At 41.3% G+C, this 24,143-nt stretch overlaps 1 protein-coding gene across 2 annotated transcripts in view; it reads right to left on the bottom strand.

The window, feature by feature from the left end:
• The window catches only part of sgcd (sarcoglycan, delta (dystrophin-associated glycoprotein)), a 176,479-nt gene that overhangs the window by 77,604 nt on the left and 74,732 nt on the right, over window positions 1-24,143 (bottom strand). For both annotated transcript variants that reach the window (XM_078265891.1, XM_078265890.1), the window contains exon 3: window positions 12,023-12,124. In XM_078265891.1, coding sequence (XP_078122017.1) covers window positions 12,023-12,124 — 102 coding nt within the window. The remainder of the gene's footprint in view (window positions 1-12,022; window positions 12,125-24,143) is intronic.

Genomic DNA, 24,143 nt, shown 5'->3' with positions numbered 1-24,143 from the left:
GAGAAGCGCAGGCATTTAGGTGGCACCTAAATAAGGCAGCGAAATCCTCGTTGCTATTCGGTCCGGTAGATAACGGTCGTTAAGGCACCGGTGCCGTATTAGCACCAGGTCTGTGCAGGTGCGATGGATCGCGTACAAACCAATAGGGTGTCTGAATGGTATATGTTTATACTTCTCATCCAACCACATTCAAATTCACTCTATCCGGATGACGCGATTTATCTGGATAGTTTTTTTTGTGTGTGTGTGTGTGTGTGTGTCTTTTGGAACGATGACAAGCTGGAATGAAAACAAGCCGAACTGAAATAGGAGTAACGAGGCTATTTTAGTAGAAAGTACAGATAATTGCGTGAAAATGTAAGGAGTAGAAGTAAAAAGTCTGCTGTAAAATAATTACTCCAGTTAAGTATAGATACCCAAAATTTCTACTTAAGTAAGGTAACAAAGTATTTGTACTTATTTTGTTACTTGACACCTCTGACCATGACCAAAGTATGTTGAAAATCAATAAACTAAGGAGGAACGATCCCTGTGCGGCTTTCAAAAGTAGAATGTTTTCTGATAAGTTACGGACAATTTCCAGAGACTTATCTAATGGTTGTTAAAAGTTGCTGTAAGAGAAGCTTTTTTTGGTTTTACCTACGTTTATTTCAAGCACACTTTGTCTCAAACCAATAACACACACAGAGCCCAGAGACTGTAAGTGACCCAGCTTTTGAGTAACAGAGTTGCTAAAAGCCACCCAACTGGGATCCAACTAAAGCTTCCTCATAACTACAGTGAGGCCGTTTTCTGACAAAATGTACATTAGGGCCGGATATCGAAAAGGAATGCAACTGTACAGGGATTGAAAAGCTGCCAAAAACCACAACACAAGACAGAATAAAACAGGAGAACTGACCATGTGCTCAGATAGAGGCTCTGTAAAAGGTCAGTGCAAACGGGGGAACAGTGACAGCTCTTTTTAAATTAATTTTCCCCCACTTGTTTTAGGAAAATCAGACTTCTGTTTCCGTAAACCATATATAACGGAGATCTTACAGCAACAAGCATGTTTCACTGTACCCAATGGCTACAGTAAATATGGCTGACAGCCATTCTGATGTCCAGCCGATGCATCGGAGCATCCTTAGTCGAATTACATCTTGCTCGCAATCTGTGACTGCATGATAACCATGTTGATGCATGGCAAATAATGAGATAAATGCCTAACGAATTGAACAATGTTTACATTGTTGCACTACAATGTAAATAGAGAAATAATGAATGACAAGTTTCGGGTTAGGGTTGGTGCTTACAATAGATTTAGACATCCCAATGTGTTATGTACGTGTCATTTTTGGATTTACAAGCAACCATTTCATCACATTTCTCTCATGATCGTCAACTTTGCCTGCAGCAGCCAAAGATCATATAGTGTTTAAGGGGCCTTTAGTTTCAAAGCAGCGCCTCAGTCAGAGTGCTGAGGAGTCACTGCTAACTCGCGAGCTGTCATTACCTGCAGCTGTGCTGACATCAATACAGGACAAAAGATGGGCAACATAAAAAAATATGTCTAATTGGTCAACAATGCGGTCGGTGGACAGGGAGCAGAAATGGGCAGTTTGACAAAACCGATATCAGTCAGTCTATTCATTCATTCACCTCAGCTCATACACAGTCTGCATAACATTTAAGATGTATGTATTAGGACCATGCACATTCATCAACATTTCTGTAAATGTGCCAGTGTTTTCAACTGCAGTCCTAGTTACCTAGCATGCATGTCTTCATGGACATGGAGTGTAGCGTGAGGCATGTGAGGTATTCACTGACAATGTTCCTAATTTGCATTCCTAGAATTGAATTGAAACAAGAGGCAGGGCATGTTCACTATGTCCACATTCAACTGAAACCACCATCTTTCCCTAACCTCTGGACGCAGGATTGAACTTTGTATGTCCACCATGCACCCAGACCACCGCAGGGGCGCCTGGGGTAGCTCACCTGGTAGACCATATGCAGAGGCTCAGTCCTCACGCCAGCGGCCCAGGGTTTGAGTCCGACCTGCGGCCATTTGCTGCATATCTTTCCCCTCTCTCTCCCCTCTCTTCTCCCCAGTTATCCTGTCTATTAACGGTTAAAATGCCCCAAAAATTATTTAAAAAAAACAACACTTTGACAGTGTCCATCAAATTGTTATTATAATTAGCAATAATTTATTAGAATGTACATTGCAAGGATAAAGCCTGACATCCGGTGTGTGTCCCTATCTCTGCTGTCTATTTTGCAACAGCACCGTTGCTGCATCCGGGGCTTAGCGCCACCCAGGACAATTGTGATAAATACAAACAAGTCTGAGCATTTGTTTTTTTCCTATCCCAGAATAGATAGGCGATGTAGTCAGACCATACTCCAACGCCACAGCGCTGTGGAGATACAGTAGGTCAGGGTTTGCCATTCATTTTCTCATTTTGACCACTTGCAGGGTTTCCCCTGCCATAATAGGAGCAGCACCCACGCCGTTTTGGGCACAACCTAAGCCAAATTAATGTAAAATCATCAAAACTGAGCATCAAAACTAACTAAAATATTGTAATTTCCCCTTGCGGGATTAATAAAGTATACATGATGATGATTAAATGACTTTTCTTAGATCTAATCATTGTAGTTGGTCCCCAGTGGACTTCTTTAGCAAGTTTTGTCTTCAAGCTTTTTGAGTATTATTTATTTAATCATCTGCTCTAGCTTTTCCAACATTTTAGACACAGATAACGTACTAATAATAATGGTCCAAAATGATGTGAAATTGCATTTTTTTTTTTTTTATTGAAAAATAGACAGGACCCCCTAAACCCTTCCGCCAAACACGTCCACCTAAATCTTCCACAAACCCACGGAAAACACTGCACTTGCATCTATAATCGGACTCTTATCAGTCACTACCCAAAATTCCTGACCACCCATCTAATTCATGATCCGATGAGAAACACGGACAGTCTATATTGTGCTACTAAGGTCACGTAATGTATAAAGTGTGTTATGTTTCATAGCAGCCACCCTATCGTTCCATCGTTATTTTCTCTGCTACCGTCTCTTGAAATGCCTCATAGAGGCTACAGCAGAAGTCTTTCGGGGATGTTTGAGTACAGTACATGTGTTTAGTTTGTTGTCTGATCCACTCCGTCTCCCCCTTCACATCGTTACTAATGCAACAGACTATATTTCTCCCAGCAGGAGTCCTCTCACACAGAGAGGAATCAGAGTGAGAAAAAGAGGGAGGCGTTAGATGAGACACTTGGAGAAATACAGTATGTGGATTGGAGTTAGTTTTAGAAAATACATTCTTGGAGGCAGAGCTACTCCGAGGACTATACAAAAACTCACTTGAATTAAACATCAGGAAGTGGAGCTAAAGGACCAATTTTTGGGAGCAATACGTTGGCTTTTTCAGGAATTCAGCTTGGTCCAGCGGCTTATAAAGGGCCTATGGAATCAGTGTACCATTGGTTTATTCTTTTTTAAAATGCCTTGCTGTCTCAATACTCGTTTACGAAAACCAAAAGGAAAATCTGATAACAACTCGTTTTTTCAATTTCCGAAAAATGGAAAGAAAAACGGAAAACCAGCGTTTCATCCAATTTTGGACATTTTCAACTGACTTAAATTGCGTGACCCAGAAGCGATCTCTACAAGGATGCTATCAGAGGCCCCGCAAAACAAACTAATAATTAAGTTTGGTTTTGAAAACGAGTATTGAGAAAACAAGTCTTTTTTTTTTTTTTTTGGGGGGGTTTTATTTTCAAAAACGAAAGATACACAGATTGCTATGGGCAGACCTGCAGATCGCCTCCGCCCCAAATCACGCCCGTAGTGTTATGATGGGTGACTGACAACCCACGCAAGAACGTGATCTGAAAGATGAGTTGAGGCAACCACGACATGGAGCCGACACCCAAACAAAATCTGTTTGGGAGAAGATCGCTATCGGATAAACTTGTTGTCGAACAACTTGGGACTGGATCAGCGTGATTTCAATTTCAATTTCAATTTTATTTATAGTATGAAATCATATCAACAGTTATCTCAAGACACTTTACAGATAGAGTAGGTCTAGACCACACTCTATAATTTACAAAGACCCAACAATTCCAGTAATTCTCCCCAAGAGCAAGCATTTAGCGCGACAGTGGCGAGGAAAAACTTCCTTTTAGGAAGAAACAGACCCAGGCTCTTGGTAGGCGGTGTCTGACGGTGCCGGTTGGGGGTGTGATGAACAGTGGCAATAATAGTATGGTATAGAACTATGACTAGAAATAGTAGTTGTAGTAGTTCATGGCGTAGCAGGGCACTGCAGGGCATAGCAGGGCATAGCAGGAAAAAGCAGTGACAGGGGTAAACAATAGAATCTGTTGTTAACAACTGGTTTGTAAAGATGTCATGGCTAACTGCCTGTTGTGATGCTGAGGCACTTTTCTGCTTTCCTGGCCTCCTTTTCTAAATCAAAAGGAACAGACGAAGCCTTGTTAACACTTGTGACAGTTAAAAAACATTGGCCATGGTTGGGAAATTAAATATTAAAGTAAAAATCTAAAAAGAAAAAGAAAATATGTTTAGTTTTAAACAGATCAGTAACACAAAATGTGTCAATAATTATCTTAAGAAAATGTTTTTGTGGCTATTGCTAGGAACCAAATAGGGTAAATGTGAGCTGTTCTGTGTTTGTGTACATTATACTAACACATTTTGTCCAGTGTTACAGGTTATATTTTGTAAAGTCTGCTTAATTCTTGGCATTGCCCCCCACCCTGAAATAAATTCCACTGGTTGTGAAAAGTGGTTGAGTTGATTGATTAATCAATTTATCTATTGATCACTTGTTTCACAAGTAAGCTTATTTGTCAAGTAAAACACTGACTGCAAGTTGGGTTGTTTGATTGCAGGTCAGACACAATTTCAAGACAAAAATAAATGACTAGATCATAAGGATTACAATGTGGCATCATTACGCTGATTTATAACTGGATTTCTTGGCATTTGGGGGCAGCAGAAACAAGCAGTGAACACAACACTGACATATTATCAACGTCACACACAGCCAGTGCGCCAAATGGATGCACTTGGGGGTTGGTGGTGGTGGTGGTGGTGGGGGGGGGGGGGTGATTTGTTGGGTCTTTGTAAATTATAGAGTGGGGTCTAGACCCACTCTGTAATCTGTAAAGTGTCCTGAGATAACTCCTGTTATGATGATTTGACATTATAAAAATTACTGAATTGAAATAAATCTAGCAGATATGGTGTAACATTAGCTTTCATTTGTATTCATGTTTCTGGTAACTTGTCCGAGTCAAATATTTACTCCCCTTTCAGCTCTGTTTTGGTCTCCACTGACTCCAAAAGGTGACATATCTGGCTCTTTAGCAGCGAAACGCTTCACTGTGTTCAACAGCTACTTCAGGTGATGTGATTGATCCGTATCGTTCTATGCCATATGAACTAATCTATAGTTCTAGACTGTCATGGTTGCTTTGTGAATCTTGTTAGCTAAAGCTTTTCTATCACATTGTGGTAACAAATGCCCCGATTCTGAACTGAACACAGCTAAACTAAGAGAAAGATAGAGTGCTAAAATACAAGAGACATGGAGAGGAACAGGAAAGAGACAGGAAGTACTGGGCAATTCACAGAGACCAGACTGCAATCATATTAACAGAGGAAAAACTGCAACACACAGCAGGGGTTTTTCTTCGGTTTTATTTTTTTTCAATCTGTCTTTATATCCTCTCCTGGACCGACCAATTGTCTTTTGCCATCATCTCTTACTTGGTATTATTCCTCTCACCTCCTCTGCTTAAACTACAGTACCAGCCCTCTATCCCTTTCTCTAGTCCTCTCTGGCTTCTCATTTCTCCCTCGGCTCGAGTTACTGTATCTCCCCTCTTACTTCTTCTTTTTTATAATATGAGTCGCTTTTTCGATTCATCTCCATTCTATTCTTAAGATTTTATTTGAGATTTATTTATTAGCAGGGCTCCACGCTAACTTTATAAAGTGGTTTCTCGGCTTGGCAACCAGCCATGTTTTAAACTCCCTGTATTTATAGCAATTCATTTCATAAGTAACTATACCACACATTTTAGTAATGAACAATGAGAGAATGGCTTGCAATTTAAGTTGTTCTTGTATTCTATCCTACTTATTATTTCTTGTATATTCTGTATGTGTGCTGTGTGTCTGATATTTTGCTGCTGTAGCACTGACATTTCCAAATTTGGGATCAATAAAAGTCTGTCTAATCTAATTGTATATTATAAGCAATGACTACAACAGCCTCCAGCCCTCTTTAATCTGCTAAATAAATATCCTAGCGTTATCAGCCTGTAGTTATATTTTGGAATCTGTTGATATATAAACGTAGTGTCAAATTAATGCACTAGAATTGTGCAGTAATTCATAGCTGCCTCTTGTACTGTTTGTACATATTTCTGACTATTTTAGCGTGCTGTTATATCACACTGCGAGCGTGATGTGCTTGTTTGAGTCTGTGTTGAACTTGGCCGCTTCCTGCACGCTGCTGCTGTCGCCGACTGTCAACATATACTCGCTGGCTTCCCGTTCCTCTCGTTCTAATTCAGTCCTCGTCCATCTGTCTCCCTGTTTCTGTCTCTATTACTACCGCTTCTTCTTCTCTCCCATTCCTCATCTTCATCTCCATCCTTACTCTGCTCTCTCTTGCACCCTCGCTCTCTCTTAATCTCCTATCGCCGATGCTCATCCTCCCTCTCAGCTTGCGTCAGGTCCTAGACAGCAGAGATAAAGTGTGCCGCTCTCTTGCATTATCAAGCCATCTGTCCACTACCTGCACACAGCTTTTATTACAGCCAGAGTAGATGAGACAGAGGAAGAGAGTGCATGTCACTTTATCGTGCATATCTGTCCAGTTCTCTGACATCTCTAAGCTTGGATATTCCTCCTGTAGCTGTAATGAGGACTGCAGAAAGCACAGAGGGGCCGTAAGAATAGAGCTGGGTACAGGGTGAGATTTGTGAAAAAAGCAGAGGGTGGGGGGGGGGGGGGGGATTTGATCATACACAATTAAACAAAACATGCAAGAATTAAATCCCCCTTCCAACACCATGGATATAGTGCCACTCAGCCAGCCATGCCAAAACACTTATGGACTTCAACATCCAATGGAAAATAATCTCAAAATGAAATAGCACAACGTGGTGTTAACATAAAACAGCGTGTTCAAGCCGGAGAACGGCATTCGCTATGCGGCAAAAACTAAATACTTTCAACAAGGAAACCCGGCTTGTTTGTTCCTCGGGAGTATTTTGAATCCAAATCCGATCTTTTCGAAACCTAACGAGTCGTTTTGTTGCCTTAATTTAACTGCCAACGCCGCATGACACTCACCTTTTCTGGCTAAACTCCACTATCACGACGCCTGAAAGGACCGTCATCGGAAGGGAAAGCTGATCAGAAAATGTAACGGATCGTGGAGTAGAAAGTAGGCTGTAGATAATTGCTGCAAAATGTGACAAAGTAAAATCAACTCCATTTTGGCCCTATAAATAGCGCGATCAATCACCAAGTAACGCAGGATTTAATCAGTTTAATTGCTGATTTAAATTGCAGTGTTAGTGTTTCTTTGCATACTATGATTTTTTTTTTTCAACACATGATCAGAAATACATTACAGTACAATATTATCATTGTAAACAACTGTAGAATTAAATAAAATGCAGTAACCAATTATTTGGAGCAAATTGTCCTCACTCAAATGTGCGTAAGAGTGCTCTTGAGTGTTCGTAGATTTTGTTCTTGGCTAAGAACAAATCCAAGATAAGAAAACATTAGTGAATGTCAGAATCTTCATAAAAAGTGCGTAAGTGGGGTTTAAGAACACATTTCTTCGTAAGAACGGTTGGTGAATGAGGCCCAAAGCCGTCAAGAGCACGCCAAACCTGTAGGTGGCAGTGTAACGAGAAGCTCAAGCCCACGTTAGCCAATCAGAATCCCGAAAATAGCAACAACAGCAACGAATCACTTCCTCTCTAATCTCTCTCTCGGCTGCCTAAACCTCCGTTTGTCTCAGTTTACATGCAAACGTGCAAACGAAGTTTTCCAAAAATCTCCACTCTGGCTGGAGGTTTTAGAAAGACACTTTTTCAGAGGTAAATTCTCCGTTTGCGTGTAAACGAAGGGCACAAACGAAGGGAAATGTCTCAGTTTTTCAAAATAACCATGTACGTGTAAACAGGGCCTTAGTTACTCCTGTCGGTACACGATCTGTGCTGCCTGCACGAGCCTTCATGCGCATGTGCAAGATGTTCGCGATGATCTTGTTTTACCGAGGATAGGACACTGCACGATCTGTTCCACGCTTCCGGTCGTAGTTGTAGCGGTCTGCCGTTAGCCTCCACCGGGAAGCTAACGTTAGTTTAGCTAAAAGCTAATTAGGCTAACCGCTAGCTGAGACAGCATGTAATAACTTCAAAAGACCCTCAAAATAAAACCTGAAAATAACCGTTAAAATATATAACAGCTGTTACATCAGTTCTATTTTACGTGCTCATTTAAAATACAATCAATCAATACTTGTCTTTATTGTTATTACTGTAAAGTCTTAATTTAGCTGTAGCCTGCTTTTCCCATTGTTAAGTTTGAGTTAACGTTATTTTAGACTGAATCAAGCTGTCAGCTAGCGGTTAGCCGAATTAGCTGTTAGCTAAACTAATGTTAGCTTCCCGGTGGAGGCTAGCGTGGAACAGATCGTGCAGTGTCGTATCCTAGGTAAAACAGGATTATCATCTGCGCATGCGCATGACGGATCGTGCAGGCAGCACAGATCGTGTACCGACAACTAGAGCTAGGCAATATATAGATATTATATCGATATCGTGATATGAGACTATATATCGTCTTAGATTTTAGATATCGTAATATCGTAATATGGCATAAATGTTGTCTTTTCCTGGTTTTAAAGGCTGCATTACAGTAAAGTTATGTCATTTTCTGAACTTACCAGACTGTTGTAGCTGTTCTGTCTAGTTCTGAGTCATTATATCCACATTACTGAAGATTATTTATCAAAAATCTCATTGTGTAAATATTTTGTGAAAGCACCAATAGTCAACACTACAATATCGTTGCGGTATCGATATCGAGGTATTTGGTAAAAAAATATCGTGATATTTGATTTTTTTCCATATCGCCCAGCCCTACCGACAACTCCCACTCTGTGGGTGGCTCTTATTTTTCCCTGCAGGTGATTAGGATGCAGTCCGAGTGGCAAGGTGTGGCAGGAGGATCAGCCACAGCTGAATTCACTCTGCCTGATTGCCTTCTGTTTCCTATTTGCGATGGCTGGAGCTGAGCAGTTGAGCGTCTCTCGGTCCTCACAGCCAGCAGGGGTTGTTTTTGGTTTGGTTTGTCTTGTCTATTGGGTTCGGTTTTGTTTTCCACACACTCACCTTCATGCATGCGCTCACTACACTACTGATACCACTGAAATACATGTTTTATCCTATTGTATAGTACTATTCAATTTGGGTTTAATTGGTTTTAATTTAATCTTTAACTGTGTGTGGTCTCCTTATTCTGTTGTGAATTTGAGCTGGTTCATGACACTAGTTACTTTACAAAATTAAGATTTTTGCACACAAAACACATGTAATTTATAAAATCGATTATTTTATTATTAATGAAACTAGCCAACAATATAACAGCCTACAAGTCAAGCTGACATGATTAGACCATTAAACACACAACTGTTTGGATCGTTTCCCGTTTCTAAAATGTGAGGATTAGGATCTAAATACTTCTATCTCCACTGCTAGACAGACTACTATCCTATCTGACTTGGGAACACTTCAGGAACCCCCAGGAGGAGTGGAAGGGAGTACATTTAGGCCCCTCGGCTTAGTCTGCTGACATCATTACCTGAGCGCAGCAGGAAACGGATCAGTGGCTTTCAGCTACCTTTGTGAGAACATGTATTGTAGTGCCTTTCCTACCGCAGAATCTGTTAGGGTGGTTTTAAACCCTCTGCAAACGTAATTTAAGCTTCGTTAGAGCAACATTTAGACACGTAATGAAATCGATACAAGTTATGGATGCAGCTGGAGTGGAAGCACTTGTAGTTTGATGTTTCCAGTATGAGTCCCTACAGGATTGTCTCACATGTTGATGTTTTTTTCCCACTATGAAAGATGTACGTAAGCTCCAGGACTCTAAGTCACACTCCCGGTCATTAGACACTCGTCTCTTCACACCTTTGCACCCTCTCAGCTCATTCTGTGTTAAGCTGCTGACACACCAACCAGACGGCCGACCCTCGGCTGAAAAGGCAGTTGGTCTGATCAGTGTCCCCGAGTTGGTCAAAAAAGTGCCTCGGAACACAGCAAAGAGACGAGACGTAATACGTCTCCATAACAGCAGGTATAACAACACTGATCTGTATTGTTGATAAAAATTGAAAACAGGCAGCTGATTGGACGAACGCGTCGGGTCTGGTTTCTCCGGAAATTCAAAGCCAGACTGTCATGGCGGCTTGTTCAGAATATGACCTCATATTGTACTAAAATTGTTCACAGAAACGTGTTTCTGAAAACATTTTAAGCGAGAAATAGGCCGTGCAGTTGCTGAATCTTTTTTAAAAATTTTATTTTACCTTTATTTAACCAGGAAGAGACTCAAATCTCTTTTTCAAGGCCTAATCTGTCTTCATTTCAGATCGACAAAGGTCAGTTTAAAAGATTTCCGTCAGATTCTCTAGTTTCTCTAGTTTCTCTCATTTGAGTCCGACTGCCGGCAGTACCCGCCCCGCCGATTACACGTCAAATCGGCCAAAATGAACAACGGCACGGAACACACCGAACAAACTCGAGCCACTGACATCGCCAGACTGTCCAACGGCCAATTATCGGCTTGGTGTGTCGGCGCCTTTACACTACTTAGCCTATGTCTTGTTGCTGTGGCCAATCAGTGCATTATCTTTTTGTGTAAAACGCCGGGAGACGGCCGAAAAGGACGCCTCATATGCCGGGAGACGGCCGCGGGGGGACGGCCGCTGGGGACGCACCACAATAACGGGACGGTTGTGATTAGGAAGACTACGGGAAACAAAACACCACACGGGGGACGCGATCCCTGCTTGCCCGGGTGAAAGTCCTGTGTTGTTTGGCCAATCAGTGCATTATCTTTTTGTGTAAAACGCCGGGAGACGGCCGAAAAGGACGCCTCATACACGCCGGGAGACGGCCAAAAAGGACGCCTCATATGCCAGGAGACAGCCACGGGGGACGGCTGCTGGGGACGCGCCACAATAATGGGACGGTTGTGATTACTACGGGAAACAAAACACCACACGCAGGACGCGATCCCCGCTTGCCCGGGTGAAAGTCCTGTGTTGTTGTTCCACTGAAATACATTACTTCACATTTTCGTGCTGGCCACCACGTAAAAAACGTGAAAAACGTCCCCGTGAACACGTATCAATCGATTAAAAATAACGTGACATTTACACGAACTGCCGTGAGACCGGGCTGTGTGTTGTCTTTCTTTCTTTTTCGTTTCCTTGATTTGTATTTTAAAAAGCCTTTTTTTAACATTGAGGCCAGGGGACTTTAGCCTTTTGGCTAATTCTGCCATTTTTTATTCAGGTATAATTATGTGTTTGATTCATTTGCAGTGTCTCCTTCTTAAATAAACTGAATACACTGCTAATGATTGCTTTTACATATCAAATCTGTACAGCCGTCCATGAGGCTGCCCTTACATGAAGGACACTCTGCTTATTATCTAAGGTGTTGTGAGCTAAGCAGCGTTAGCATGGCGAGCGTCGTCTTTGCACAAACACCAAACCCAAACAGACCACCAGCTACTGGCTAAATAAAGGAATACCTTTATTTGGAGACACAATATCTGGCATCACAATGATTTCCGCTGCATAAACGTCACCTGAATTCTAATGTGTCTGTCTTAAAATGAAGAAAAAAAAGCAGGATATAAGTGTGTCTTTCTGCAAGTGACTTACTGGTTTGGAGTGGATTTCTTTGGCATAGAGGGGTTGGAGGAACTCCGAGTCCCCTTCCAGTTTCAGGCCCTTCTCTGTTATTCTCAGGTTGCCCATGCCGTCCTGTGAGAAACAAAGACACAGGCACAATTAGTCAAAGTTCTCGTCTCGTGTTTTTAGAGCAAGTATATATCAACTGGCCATAAATTCCACACATATACTACTTGTAGCACACTAGAATATCATCTTCTGCCTTCAAACAGACGCTTTAGAGTTTATTCTTTCAATCGCAACTGGACTTAAAAACTCCTTCATACATCAGTCTATCCTATTGTTAAACCAGCTACGTTAAATCCAGTGTAATATTCATGCAGGGTTACAAGTCTCCAAGACCTTGTCTGTGTGTGTGTTCATGTCATTTTCTGTTGTTGGTACACGTATGCTTTGTTTCCTTACTTATGTGTTTATGTCATTTGTGGTAATGTTTGTATGTATAATAATAATATAATGTAATTTATATCCTTTGGTGTTATTCATCTTATGTATGTCTGTATGTATGTCTATGTCCTCTTTCTTATACGAGCTATCCAGGGATGCAGAAAGAATTTCAACCCTGGCTGACAATAAAAGTTGTATCGTATCGTACATATGCAGGGCTTTTCCTGCATAAAGGAATGTTTGGCACCCCCCCAAAGATGTTTTAGCCATCCCCAAAGGAAAATCACCGGCACCAAAATGAAAAGAATTGAGAATAATAAATAGTGATTCAAATCCTCTCTGAATGTGTTTCAAGCAGAACATAAACTTGAATATGAGAGCTGATCTCCAGAGTCAGGCTGTACCAGACTCTCCTTGGGATTTATTTAAATAGTAGTACTATTTTTGTAAGCAGTTTTATTAACTGGAGTTTAATTAACTCATGTGTAATATATATTCAAATTGTCAGAACTAACAGGAAAATGCTCAGATCTCTGTCAAATAAGGTAACACAGATTCACTGCCTTTACCTTACGCGGACCGATCATGCTTACTGTCGTGTGTAATCACCCCCAAAAAGGCCTGTTCTGAGGCAGGAAAAACACTGATATCCACATACATGTTAACCCTCATGTTGTCCTCGGGTCAAATTTGACCCGTTTTCAAAGTTTTTTTGAATAGCGCTGAAAACAAAAGAAAACGACAGGCGTTAGGAAAAGCAACAAAAACAATGACAAAACTGTCCTACAAAAAAAAGACCTACAAACTTCAGAAAAAGCGCCAAAAACGTCAAAAAAAAGTGCCCAAAACATTGAAAAAGTCACAAAAATGTCGGGAAAAAAGGCATAAAAATGTTGAAAAAAGTGAAAAGGCATAAAAATGTTGAAAAAAGTGAAAAGGCATAAAAATGTTGAAAGAAGTGAAAAGGCATAAAAATGTTGAAAAAAGTGACCAAAGCGTTGAAAAAAACCCCACCCAAAAAATGTGTGGACGGGAAGACAACGCAAGGGTTAAAGACAAATCACGGCTGTGAACGTCAACTTGCTCATTCAACAACTGAGGCAACAGCTCTGTCATTGTTGTCTAACTGTGTATTTTTCTTTTTTCTTTCTTTCTTTTTGAGCGGAGCTGCTCGGGAATGCAAAAATGAACTTCAGTGTAAACTGACAAGAAAGTTGTATCGTAATTTCCTGCCAAAATGGTGCAGAGCTGTCTGGATCTAACACCTGCCATTTTACTTTTCTTTCTAACACCTACATTTTGAAAACACACACCTGTTAGTAATCTATGCGGCAAGATCACTGTGTGGGGAACACACTCTGAACACTGGACACAGACAGTATTAGAGTCATTACGCTGATCAGCTGCCCTAATCTCTTAATCTTTTTGAATGATTGGTAAATACAGGCAGATACTTGACTTCAGCATCAGTATTGCAAACTGATCCATTGGCAAACAAGTCGGAAACATTGCATAAACAGAGCCTGGGCTCGTACTATTCTTCATTATCAAATGCAAAGAATATGCTGTTTAATATGGGATGAGATATGTCTCATTAAGTGTGTGTGAACACACTGACAGTGTTTGTGTGCATGTGTAATCTGTATATATATCTGTATATATAATATAAAAAAACATTCCACAAACACAAATATAAGATGTGTAAACTCACAAAAATAATTAGCAAATATAAAACGGATCTGCATATACACAAACAAGTTCCACAAATTAAAAAAAAATATGCCTAAGTATATTACACACATTTACAAATAATCTTAGCACAAAAAGTAAGGAAATGTGTGTTTGGTAGATTATTTCTCTGTGGTAACAATGCTTTTTGGCAATACATCTTATACCGTTGGAAAGCCTGTTTAGTTCCCTTTCAGATGGTGCCCCATTTGTAAGGAACATGCATTTGTGGGATGAGCAGCAGCGCTGAGTATGTGGGTTGCGGCCATGAAAAATGTGCCAAACAGCCTATTCTGCCATTGACTCGTTTGTATATCTACAGAAACTGACAGAACTAACAGTCTATGGTGTTACTACATTATCTGGGTCACATGACAGTGATATACCCAAAAGATGTATCCTGGGATTCATTCTACACTTACAATACATTAACAAAACTTTGAAAAATTTGACTGAAAGAGACATTTGCATTGTTATTCGTAATTATTTCTGAGACACTTAATTGTACAGCAACATTTGGAATTGTTACAGTCTAGTTTAATAGACTCAATAATCAATTGAAACAAAACAACAGAAGTAGTTTTACTGAGTCAATACTGAGGGGATGCATCTAAGGATGTACATTCATATCATTCAGTTATATATATATATATATATATATATATATATATATATATATATATATATATCCATATAAGTCCATTCACCTGACTGACCTGCATTTCTTTTTCAGACCCTTTATGTTAAACACAACTTAATTAAAACTTCAAGAAATGTCATAAGCCTGAGTAGAAATTGCATGTTTCACTTTGAAGTTAAGACTTGTGTATTTCGTTCTTGTCTACTCTTTCAGACAGGCAGCCAAAGGATAAATTGTGTTTCTCTCTCTTTCTCTCTCTCTTTCTCTGGAAGCCAAGCTCATTTAACACAGCAGAACACCAAATGCTTATGCATGCTGTATTCGGTTAAGTAAGGGAAGTATTTTAAGTTGTCAGCAGGCACAGAATATTATTTCCATAAAGTCCATTCGTCAAGCTGATCACTCGATGGAAATTCTCTAAATGAGCAGCAAAGAGTAGTAGTACCAAATCCAGTCAAGGTATCTAAAAGTAAGTAACTTTTTTTACTTAAAAAAAAGAAAAAGAAAAAGAAACAAAATATTGAATGACTACAAGCTGGACCAGTGGTTTCTTGTTTGGTTATGTTTGTTGACTGTTTAATGGTTTTTGGTTCATCCGTTCAGATGATTTTCTTCTTGGTATTGTCCAAAAGGTTTGATTTGTTCAAGCCGACCGAGTTGAACATGGACGCTGATATTCTATTATGAAAAATGTATAAAAATGAAGAGGGGGTAGGACCAGAAAGGTTCTCAACTTCTTCTTAGCCATTTTGAACATGAACAATATTATTTGAATTGCTTATTTGTTGCTGAGGATCCCGTCTGTTTTTCATTTTGTAATTTTTTTTTTTTATTGCTTAGAAGTTTTACATTGTGTTTGTATTTTTTAATCAAAAAAAGGGCAGGAGGTCAGTCTAAAGCCCAGTTCAGACTAAAGATTCACGACGAGAGGAGTTGAAACTTGCAGCTTCTTGCAACGAGCCGGTCTGCAGCGTTCTGAAAGCTTCCAGTTCACACCAATGAGACGAGACGGTGTATCATCTCCATAACAACGTCTCTTTGTACTTCCGCTCTAACTTCCCGACTTTTAGGCTTTTTGTAGCCGGATACATAATTTGTTTCATCTAAATATGAATGTGGATAACGTTAGAGATAGTGAGATGCTTGCTACAGTTACATTTCTAGAGCGTAAACACGTTTTATTTCTCTGATTCTCTGCAATGTTCAAACGCCGCTGGGCGCGCCCTCTCTCTTCAGTCTCTCTCTAGGTCGCTTGACCATATAACGTTACCGTGCTTTCGGGCGGTCGTTGAGGCTCCGTCTAAAATTCTGCCATTTCGACCAGCTGTTTGTAATATAAAAATAAAATGGATTACGGGTCATTTTATTTCTATAGTTTGTAGCAGACTTTACCAGCTGACTTCACTATTGGCTGTTCTAAAAGCAGCCTCTGGAGACTGGATCAGCTGAGTCGCAGCGAAACCATCAGCTGGTTTTAGTCGAGCTGAAACGGACTAGTTCAGACCGCTGCAACTTTTGGTTACACTTTACTTGAAGGCATCTACATAAGAGTGACATGATGCCGTCATGAACGTGTCATAAACATTATAAACAAGTCCTAAACGTTGATGACATAACGCTTCTTTTAGTAAGTGTCATTCGGTTTTTGTCATGAGAAATTAGGGTTAGGGTTCATGTGTCATGATGGTGTCACTTGAACCGCTGCAACTTTTGGTTATACTTTACTTGAAGGCATCTACATAAGAGTGACATAGTACATAGTAAGTGTCATTCGGTTTTTGTCATGAGAAATTAGGGTTAGGGTTCATGTGTCATGACGGTGTCACTTGAACCGCTGCAACTTTTGGTTACACTTTACTTGAAGGTATCTACATAAGAGTGTCATGACAGTGTCATGAACACATGACACCGTCATGAACACATGAACCCTAACCCTAACTTCTCATGACAAAAACCGAATGACACTTACTAAAAGAAGCGTTATGTCATCAACGTTTAGGACTTGTTTATAATGTTTATGACACGTTCATGACGGCATCATGTCACTCTTATGTAGATACCTTCAAGTAAAGTGTAACCAAAAGTTGCAGCGGTTCAAGTGTTACCAAACTTTTCCCTGCGACGTTCTAAAACGGTTTCGTCTCATCGCGAATCTTTGGTCTGAACATAAACAACCCCTCCTCCAATAATCTAAACTGGCCAGTGCAACCCACCCCAAAAACCTATTATAATTTCCTTTCCATAAATAAAAACATTTGCACCATAAATTGATGCAGATAGGCACAAATTGTTGCAGAAAAAAATCACCAGAATGCAGAAAATGATGTGTTTTTGACGCAGGAAATTTCAGGTTTGCTCAAAATTGGATATATCAACCACCCCCCCCAATGTTGTACCCAAAGTTACGCCCTTGCCAACAACTCATGGTCTGCAAAACGTGCACACCGTCGGCATCATGTTGAAATCTGTTGCAGTTGAAAAAATGCTGCCTGTGGAAACCCAGCGTAACCGATGCTTCCACTGTCTCAGTCTGTACACCAGACCAGCAACAGACTGAAGGATATTAACCAAGTAATGGTGGGAGGAGATTGGCTCAGGGGCCGCTTGGATTCAAAAAAGGACCAGCAAGACTCTCACTTTCCATCCAGTTACATTACATACAGTATATGAAATGAGATCACCTGCTGGACCGTTTTGAAGATAAGAGATGTCAGTGTGATAGGAGACTAAGAAAGAGAGAGAGAGAGAGAGAGAGAGAGACAGACAGAGAGAAAAGCTGTTTATCTGCCCACGTGATCTTCTCGTGCAAAGCCCTTTTTTTTTTTTTTTTTTTTTTTCCTGCCATCTTTTCATCCCTCAGATTCTGACGAGCAAATGGAGATCAAGACCCCTATGAAATCCAAAAGAAACTGATGACTGTTTTCAAGCCTCCTTCATGTAATACTTCCCCACACTTTGTAAAACGTATTAAAATTCTGGCACTGTGGCAGCGACAGTTTGTGGGGGTGACGTGGCGGTGAGCCCCGGGGGGTGAGGCCCGGACGTGTTGTGATTGTGAATTACCCCCCAGGTGGATATCAGCAGGCCTGAGAGAGACGGCCGGCGGACTGTTATCTAAACTCAATTTCCAACACTTTGATGACGAAAATCCACTGTTAGAAAGGAGACGTATATTTTCCACTTGGAGGTCCTCAAAAGAATATTCCATCCTCCGCACAGACGTATAGATTTCCATCAGACATACCCAACCCTAACCCACTCTTCTTGTGGTCCCTCGTCACTGACTCAGTGATTCCTCCCACCGGCTAGTTCATATCTTAGTCTGAATAATCGCTAAGGATGCATAATAGCTGAGAAGTAATGTGCTTCAGTCTGTATCTCTTCCTCGCCAATTCACACACCTTCTTTTTCTCTCTGTGGACATAAGTGGTAACACACTTACAAAGAAGTGAATTTTCGAGATCCTACTTGAAAGGCAGCTCTAAATTGTTTTGATTTCATAAAGAAATAACTGCAGTAGTACTGGTATTTTAAAAGAATAATAAGACAAGGCAACATTTAGGGTTCCTTTACTTGTAAGAGCAATCTTCTAACAGCCAGAATGGGTGCCGTTGTCCAGTACAGAACGGCAAATAACTTTTGTAGCTGGATGAGAAACAGAAGGAATGTTGACTTGAGAAATGTTGTCAGGAACAGAAATGAAAAGCCATTCGGGATAAAAATGCTCATAAAGAAGATGAATAAATGTCTGTTTATGACACGTTCATGACAGTGTCATATCACTCTTATGTAGATACCTTCAAGTAAAGTGTAACTAAAAAAAGTAGTGCTTTATAATAATCCAGGGCTCCAGACTAACTTTTTGCCTCGGTTGCACTGGTGCGCCTAACTTTTTTTATTTAGGTGCACCCAAATTTTTCCTCGCGTCGCCGTTAACGCTGAATACAGCTGAAAACGCTGGCGATACACAATATATAGCTCTGTATTTTTTTACAAAGTGGGCTAAATGTTCAGTTTGAAGTCAAAGCCACTTTTCACAAGCTCTTTTATTAAAACAGATTGTGATTCAAATACAATGCAAAGACAGGGTTTCCTTTACCAGTTTGAAAATATACAGCTGCAACACATGTAAATGAAAGTTATCTGAAATAAATAGCCTAGGAGATATATATATATATATATATATATATATATATATATATATATATATATATATATATATCTGAGAAATCTCCTTCACTTGTTTTCAACAACAATAATAAGACTGATTAAAAGAGAGAGATGACGCCCGGGTTCTACTCCGACCTGCGGCCCTTTGCTGCATGTCATTCCCCCCCTCTCTCCCCCCTTTCATGTCTTCAGCTGTCCTATCAAAATAAAGGCCGAAATCTTAAAAAACAAACAAAAAAACAGACCGACAGAAAGACATAGGGAGACAGAGGGAGAGAGGGGGAGTGCGATGGACTGAAGTGTATGTTACCCACAGAGTGACGGCTGACTCATTATGAATGGGTCCAGCACGGGTCGAATGTGCTTTGGCGGGTCAGCGGCGTTATACGCGTCTTGTGTAGGCTATGAAATGTCTGTATCGTCACTGCGCTGCATTTTTATGAACTATGATATTCTGGCGGGGTCACATCTCTCGCCCAGGTCCAGCAGGCTCCGTCTCACACGCTATTACTCAACAAACTGAAGTTAGTTGCATTCAATAACTTCTAATAACTCTGGTGCCAGAGAGTTACCAGCGGAAACACTGGTACCAGTACAGGTCTCCCTCTCATACTTAACAATATACAGCTGTGTTAATAACAATTAAAACTGTAGACAAATGTCAGCATGTGGACCGGCGGCGCTGTGTCTCTCCATGTTGCAGGTGAGCCATGTGTGAGTGAATGGGGGGCTGCACGGAGGAGAGATCCAAACACAGGCACGGCTTTACAGAAGGAATGGGTCATGTAACGCAACATTAAACCATATCGATATAGACGACATCGCTTCGTTAGTGGAGAGGCAGCGGCTGCGAGGACGTTGGGTGCACCGGTGCTACCTAAGAACAATCTTAGTCGCACCCTTACAAATTTTGGTCGCACTCTAGAGCTCTGTAATACCAAAATGCATAAAATAAACAGTCGTGAAACACTACACCTTTCAGTGACGAGACAAAATGATGATGATTTTTAAATGTAGATATAAATGTACTGCTCACAGAAGAGTAAACTACCGAGTGTTGTTTAAATAGGGCATCAGTAGTCTGTATACACGACGTTCCACTTCCGGGATTTCTCCGCCGCCGGATATGTGGACTGTGGTTAACTGCTCCTCAGATCTCTGCAGGGTAAATCCAGACAGCTAGCTAGACTATCTGTCCAATCTGAGCTTTCTGTTGCACGACTAAAACAACTTTTGATCGTACACACGTTCCACCAAAACAAGTTCCTTCCCGAGGCTGTTTTGCGGTGGCGCCGTGGCTCCGTGGCTCCGTGCGACGCTTAGTGCCGCCCAAGACCACTGTGATTGGTTTAAAGATATGCCAAAGAATCTGAGTGTCTTTTGCGATATGTCGCAGCCTTTCACGATGTATATTGCGCAATTTGATATCGAAAATCAACATATTGTGCAGCCATAGTTTCTAGACAATGAAAGCGTCCTGCCAGTTCACCAGTTGCCGCTACACATCGTTAATGTGTATCAGCAGTAGCTTACACACCTCCTACACGAACGAAAAGTACAAACAGAAACACAGGAGTGAAACTAAACTCCAAACCAAGGTAGAAGCTATAAGAAGTACTGAGAGCTGAACAGCGTTCTCTCTGGTCTCCAGCGCGGACACACAAGTGTTTAGCTGCTGAGGACACAGCTAAGGCTGAGGAGTCCGTCATGTGTTGGCAGCGAGCGCCTTTCTACCAAGCAGGATCGCAGCAGCGCAGCTAGCCCTTGCTGTGAGGCTGTAATGGAAACGCATATCATCACGGCTTGGTGCAGCTAAAGCCGGCAGACCCGGGCGCATGGAAAACCCTTTAAAGAGGTAGACTGTTTGGCTGTTTTGGGACCATGGAGAGAGACACAAAGAAAGATTGGGGCTGTGCACGAAATCACAACCTGTTTACTATACCGTGCACTATAATTATCCATGTTATTTGAGGGACTTCTAAGTGTTAAATGTATGTTCTATATCAGGGGTCAAGTTCTTTTTCGTTAAAATGGATTTTATAAAATTGGCACCGAAAAAAGTATAGTTTTTAAGAACTGGTATCGTTAAGTCACGGTATTGGTACCGAAATGTTTGAACAATACTCTGCACTATGTAAGAAAATAATAAAAAAAAGCTGTACTATTCATATTATACACATTTGGTTTGACTTCATTCAGCTGCATTCATCGGTCAAATCATGATCTTCATCTCACTGAAGAACTGCAATTAGACTCGACTCAAAACACCGAACACAGCTGCACAGTTTGCAGCTTCTTTCCTTATCAGGATTCTTTGTTTTCGTTCTCTGCAGTGAGCAGTGCGCTGCGGCCAGTACAGCCAGACGAGCAGCCATGAATTATTCAGGAGTGCTCCTACCGGGACAGAGGGCTCACAACACTCATGTGTGCCTCCTTACCTCTCTTCTATCCTCTCTTCTCCTCCTTTTTTCTCCTTCCTTCACACACCGCTTTCATCTTCTTATAATCCTCTCCCATGTCCGGTCCCTCTTGCTGATCATCCTGTTTGTCAGTTTTGGATTCCGCTCATCTTCCCCCTCCCTCCATTTCTTCCCTTACACACACGCTCTCTCTCTCTCTCTCTCTCTCTCTCTCTCTCTCTCTCTCTCTCACCCCTTTTTCTTTCAGTTCAGCTGGAAGGCCTTTCAAATCAAATGGAACAAAATTCAAAATGTCAATAGATGATTCATAATATTACTAGTCAGTCGCTAAGGCAAACGAAACATGCATATTTCAACCGTGAATAAGCAAATGTATGTCGACATCTATGGGATTAATAAGCTCCACCCGGCTAAAATAAAACAGAATACAGTTTTCCCTTGTCTGTCATTTAGCCAAAGAGTTCTCACCGCTTAAAGCACACTAACTTCCCGAGTTGTTAATATGACCCTGTGAGTTACATCTCAAAAGTAGCATGGATTACATGTTGTCCTAGCCTGGGAAAACCCTGACGAACTTCTGGCAAATGTGAGATTTGCTCTGCAAGTCCTTCTGGCCAAGAGCCCAAAATCGAGGCACCAATCACAACCGTTGAGGCGGGGCGCAGCGACGGCGAGCAGCTTTTTGTTTACATTCAACATGACGGCCACCGAAGCGCAGCAACCCGTTGATGCCGCTGTCGCTGCTACGTCACCCGGATCGTTGGTCTGATTGGTTGTAACAATTCCAAATTTTGCTGTACTATGAACTGTCTCAAATAATTGCGATTAACAATATAATTGTCTCTTTCAGTCAAATTTCAAAAATATGGATTTATTTATGACTTTTCCAAACAAAATAAAGTTTGGAATGAATCCCGGGATACATCTTTTGTTTATATCACTGGCATGTGAGGTAATGCCATAAGACAAGTACACAGTCTATAAAGTACACCACAAGCTAATGTTAGCCATTAATTGCGGTTAAACAAAGAAACCGCGATTATGTAAAGAAATTGTGACGATTATATAATAATTGTTACAGGCCTACACTTTGCATAAGATCTGTGTTTGGATCCTTTTACATACTGTAGTACAACTTAGGGGTGTCCCAATGAGCTTTTTTGACTAAGTAACTAGTAACTAAAATGTCTAAAGTTAAAGACATTTAACTTAGTGCAGCAAATTAGTCTTTTCTCTCAATACAAGTTCTCTTTAGGATCCCAGTAAACCCCCAACCAAAGAATAAACCCCGCTGGACAACGAAAAAAACTACACTAATGGCGCTTTTCTACTACGTGGTACCTGCTCGACTCGCCTCGACTCTACTCGCCTTTTTTGGTTTTCCATTACGAAAAAAAGTCCCTGGTACCTGCTAACGGGTACTTTTTTTAGTACCACATCAGTCGAGGTTCCAAGCGAGCTGAGCCGATACCAAAAGGTGACGTGAAAGTGACAGACGGGGGTGTCCTGAACAAACCCGCCATTTTTAAATAGTTTAGCCAGCTGTGTTTATTTTTGCTGCTTACAGCTTCTTTTGAAACAAAATGTGTCTTCTGACTGTGGCAACAACAACACACCTTCCACGTTCTGTTCTGTTCTGTGTGTGTGTCGCGTTAGGTCACGGCAGTTTACTGCGGCGCCGCTATGACGACCAGCCACGCTGAGGCGGTACTAAAATCTGCAATGGAAAACGGACGCACAGTGAGGCAAGTAGAGTCGAGGCGAGTCGAGCAGGTACCGTGTAATGGAACAACACCATAAGTGACTCCTCTTGCGCTTAATCTTCACGTGTATACTGATGTCGGTTCCAGGTAATAACGGCCTGATAGCGTGGGGGTTTCCTTGTGGAATCACGGAAGTTTGGAGAATTGAATTAATCTGCTTTTGTAAAAATACAATGACTAAGAAAGACAGACTTTTTTTTACTCGTTGCCAAGGGCTGCAAGCTCCGAGACACTCTCTGGACAGAAACTGGTGAGTGCCTGTGCCCATCTTGGTTTTAAAGTGCTCATATTATGCGTTTTGGCTTTTTCCTTTTCCTTTTATAGTGTTATATATCTTTTTTGTGCACGTTATAGGTTTACAAAGTGAAAAAGCCCAAAGTCCCCCCCAAAGGGACTTACCATCTCCAACAGAAAACACTGTTCACAAACTGCTCCAAACAGCTCTACTGTAGTCCAGCCTTTACTTCAGAGACAAACGTGGTCACTTTGGAACACACGTTATAATGCTCGCCTAGCTGCTAGCGTGGCACGCCCTCATACTCTGCTTCTGACTGGCTAGTAGTCCTTACCTAGGTACTGTCAGGGCACGCCCTCATACTCTGCTTCTGACTGGCTAGTAGTCCTTACCTAGGTACTGTCAGGGCACGCCCTCATACTCTGCTCCTGACTGGCTAGTAGTCCTTACCTAGGTACTGTCAGGGCACGCCCTCATACTCTGCTTCTGACTGGCTAGTAGTCCTTACCTAGGTACTGTCAGGGCACGCCCTCATACTCTGCTTCTGACTGGCTAGTAGTCCTTACCTAGGTACTGTCAGGGCACGCCCTCATACTCTGCTTCTGACTGGCTAGTAGTCCTTACCTAGGGTACTGTCAGGACACGCCCTCATACTCTGCTTCTGACTGGCTAGTAGTCCTTACCTAGGTACTGTCAGGACACGCCCTCATACTCTGCTTCTGACTGGCTAGTAGTCCTTACCTAGGTA

The sequence above is a fragment of the Sander vitreus genome, chromosome 13 (assembly GCF_031162955.1).
Source record: "Sander vitreus isolate 19-12246 chromosome 13, sanVit1, whole genome shotgun sequence".
In the NCBI taxonomy this organism is placed as follows: Eukaryota; Metazoa; Chordata; class Actinopteri; order Perciformes; family Percidae; genus Sander; species Sander vitreus.
The sequence above is the reverse complement of the archived record's forward strand: the minus strand, read 5'-3'. Positions and strand labels throughout refer to the sequence as shown.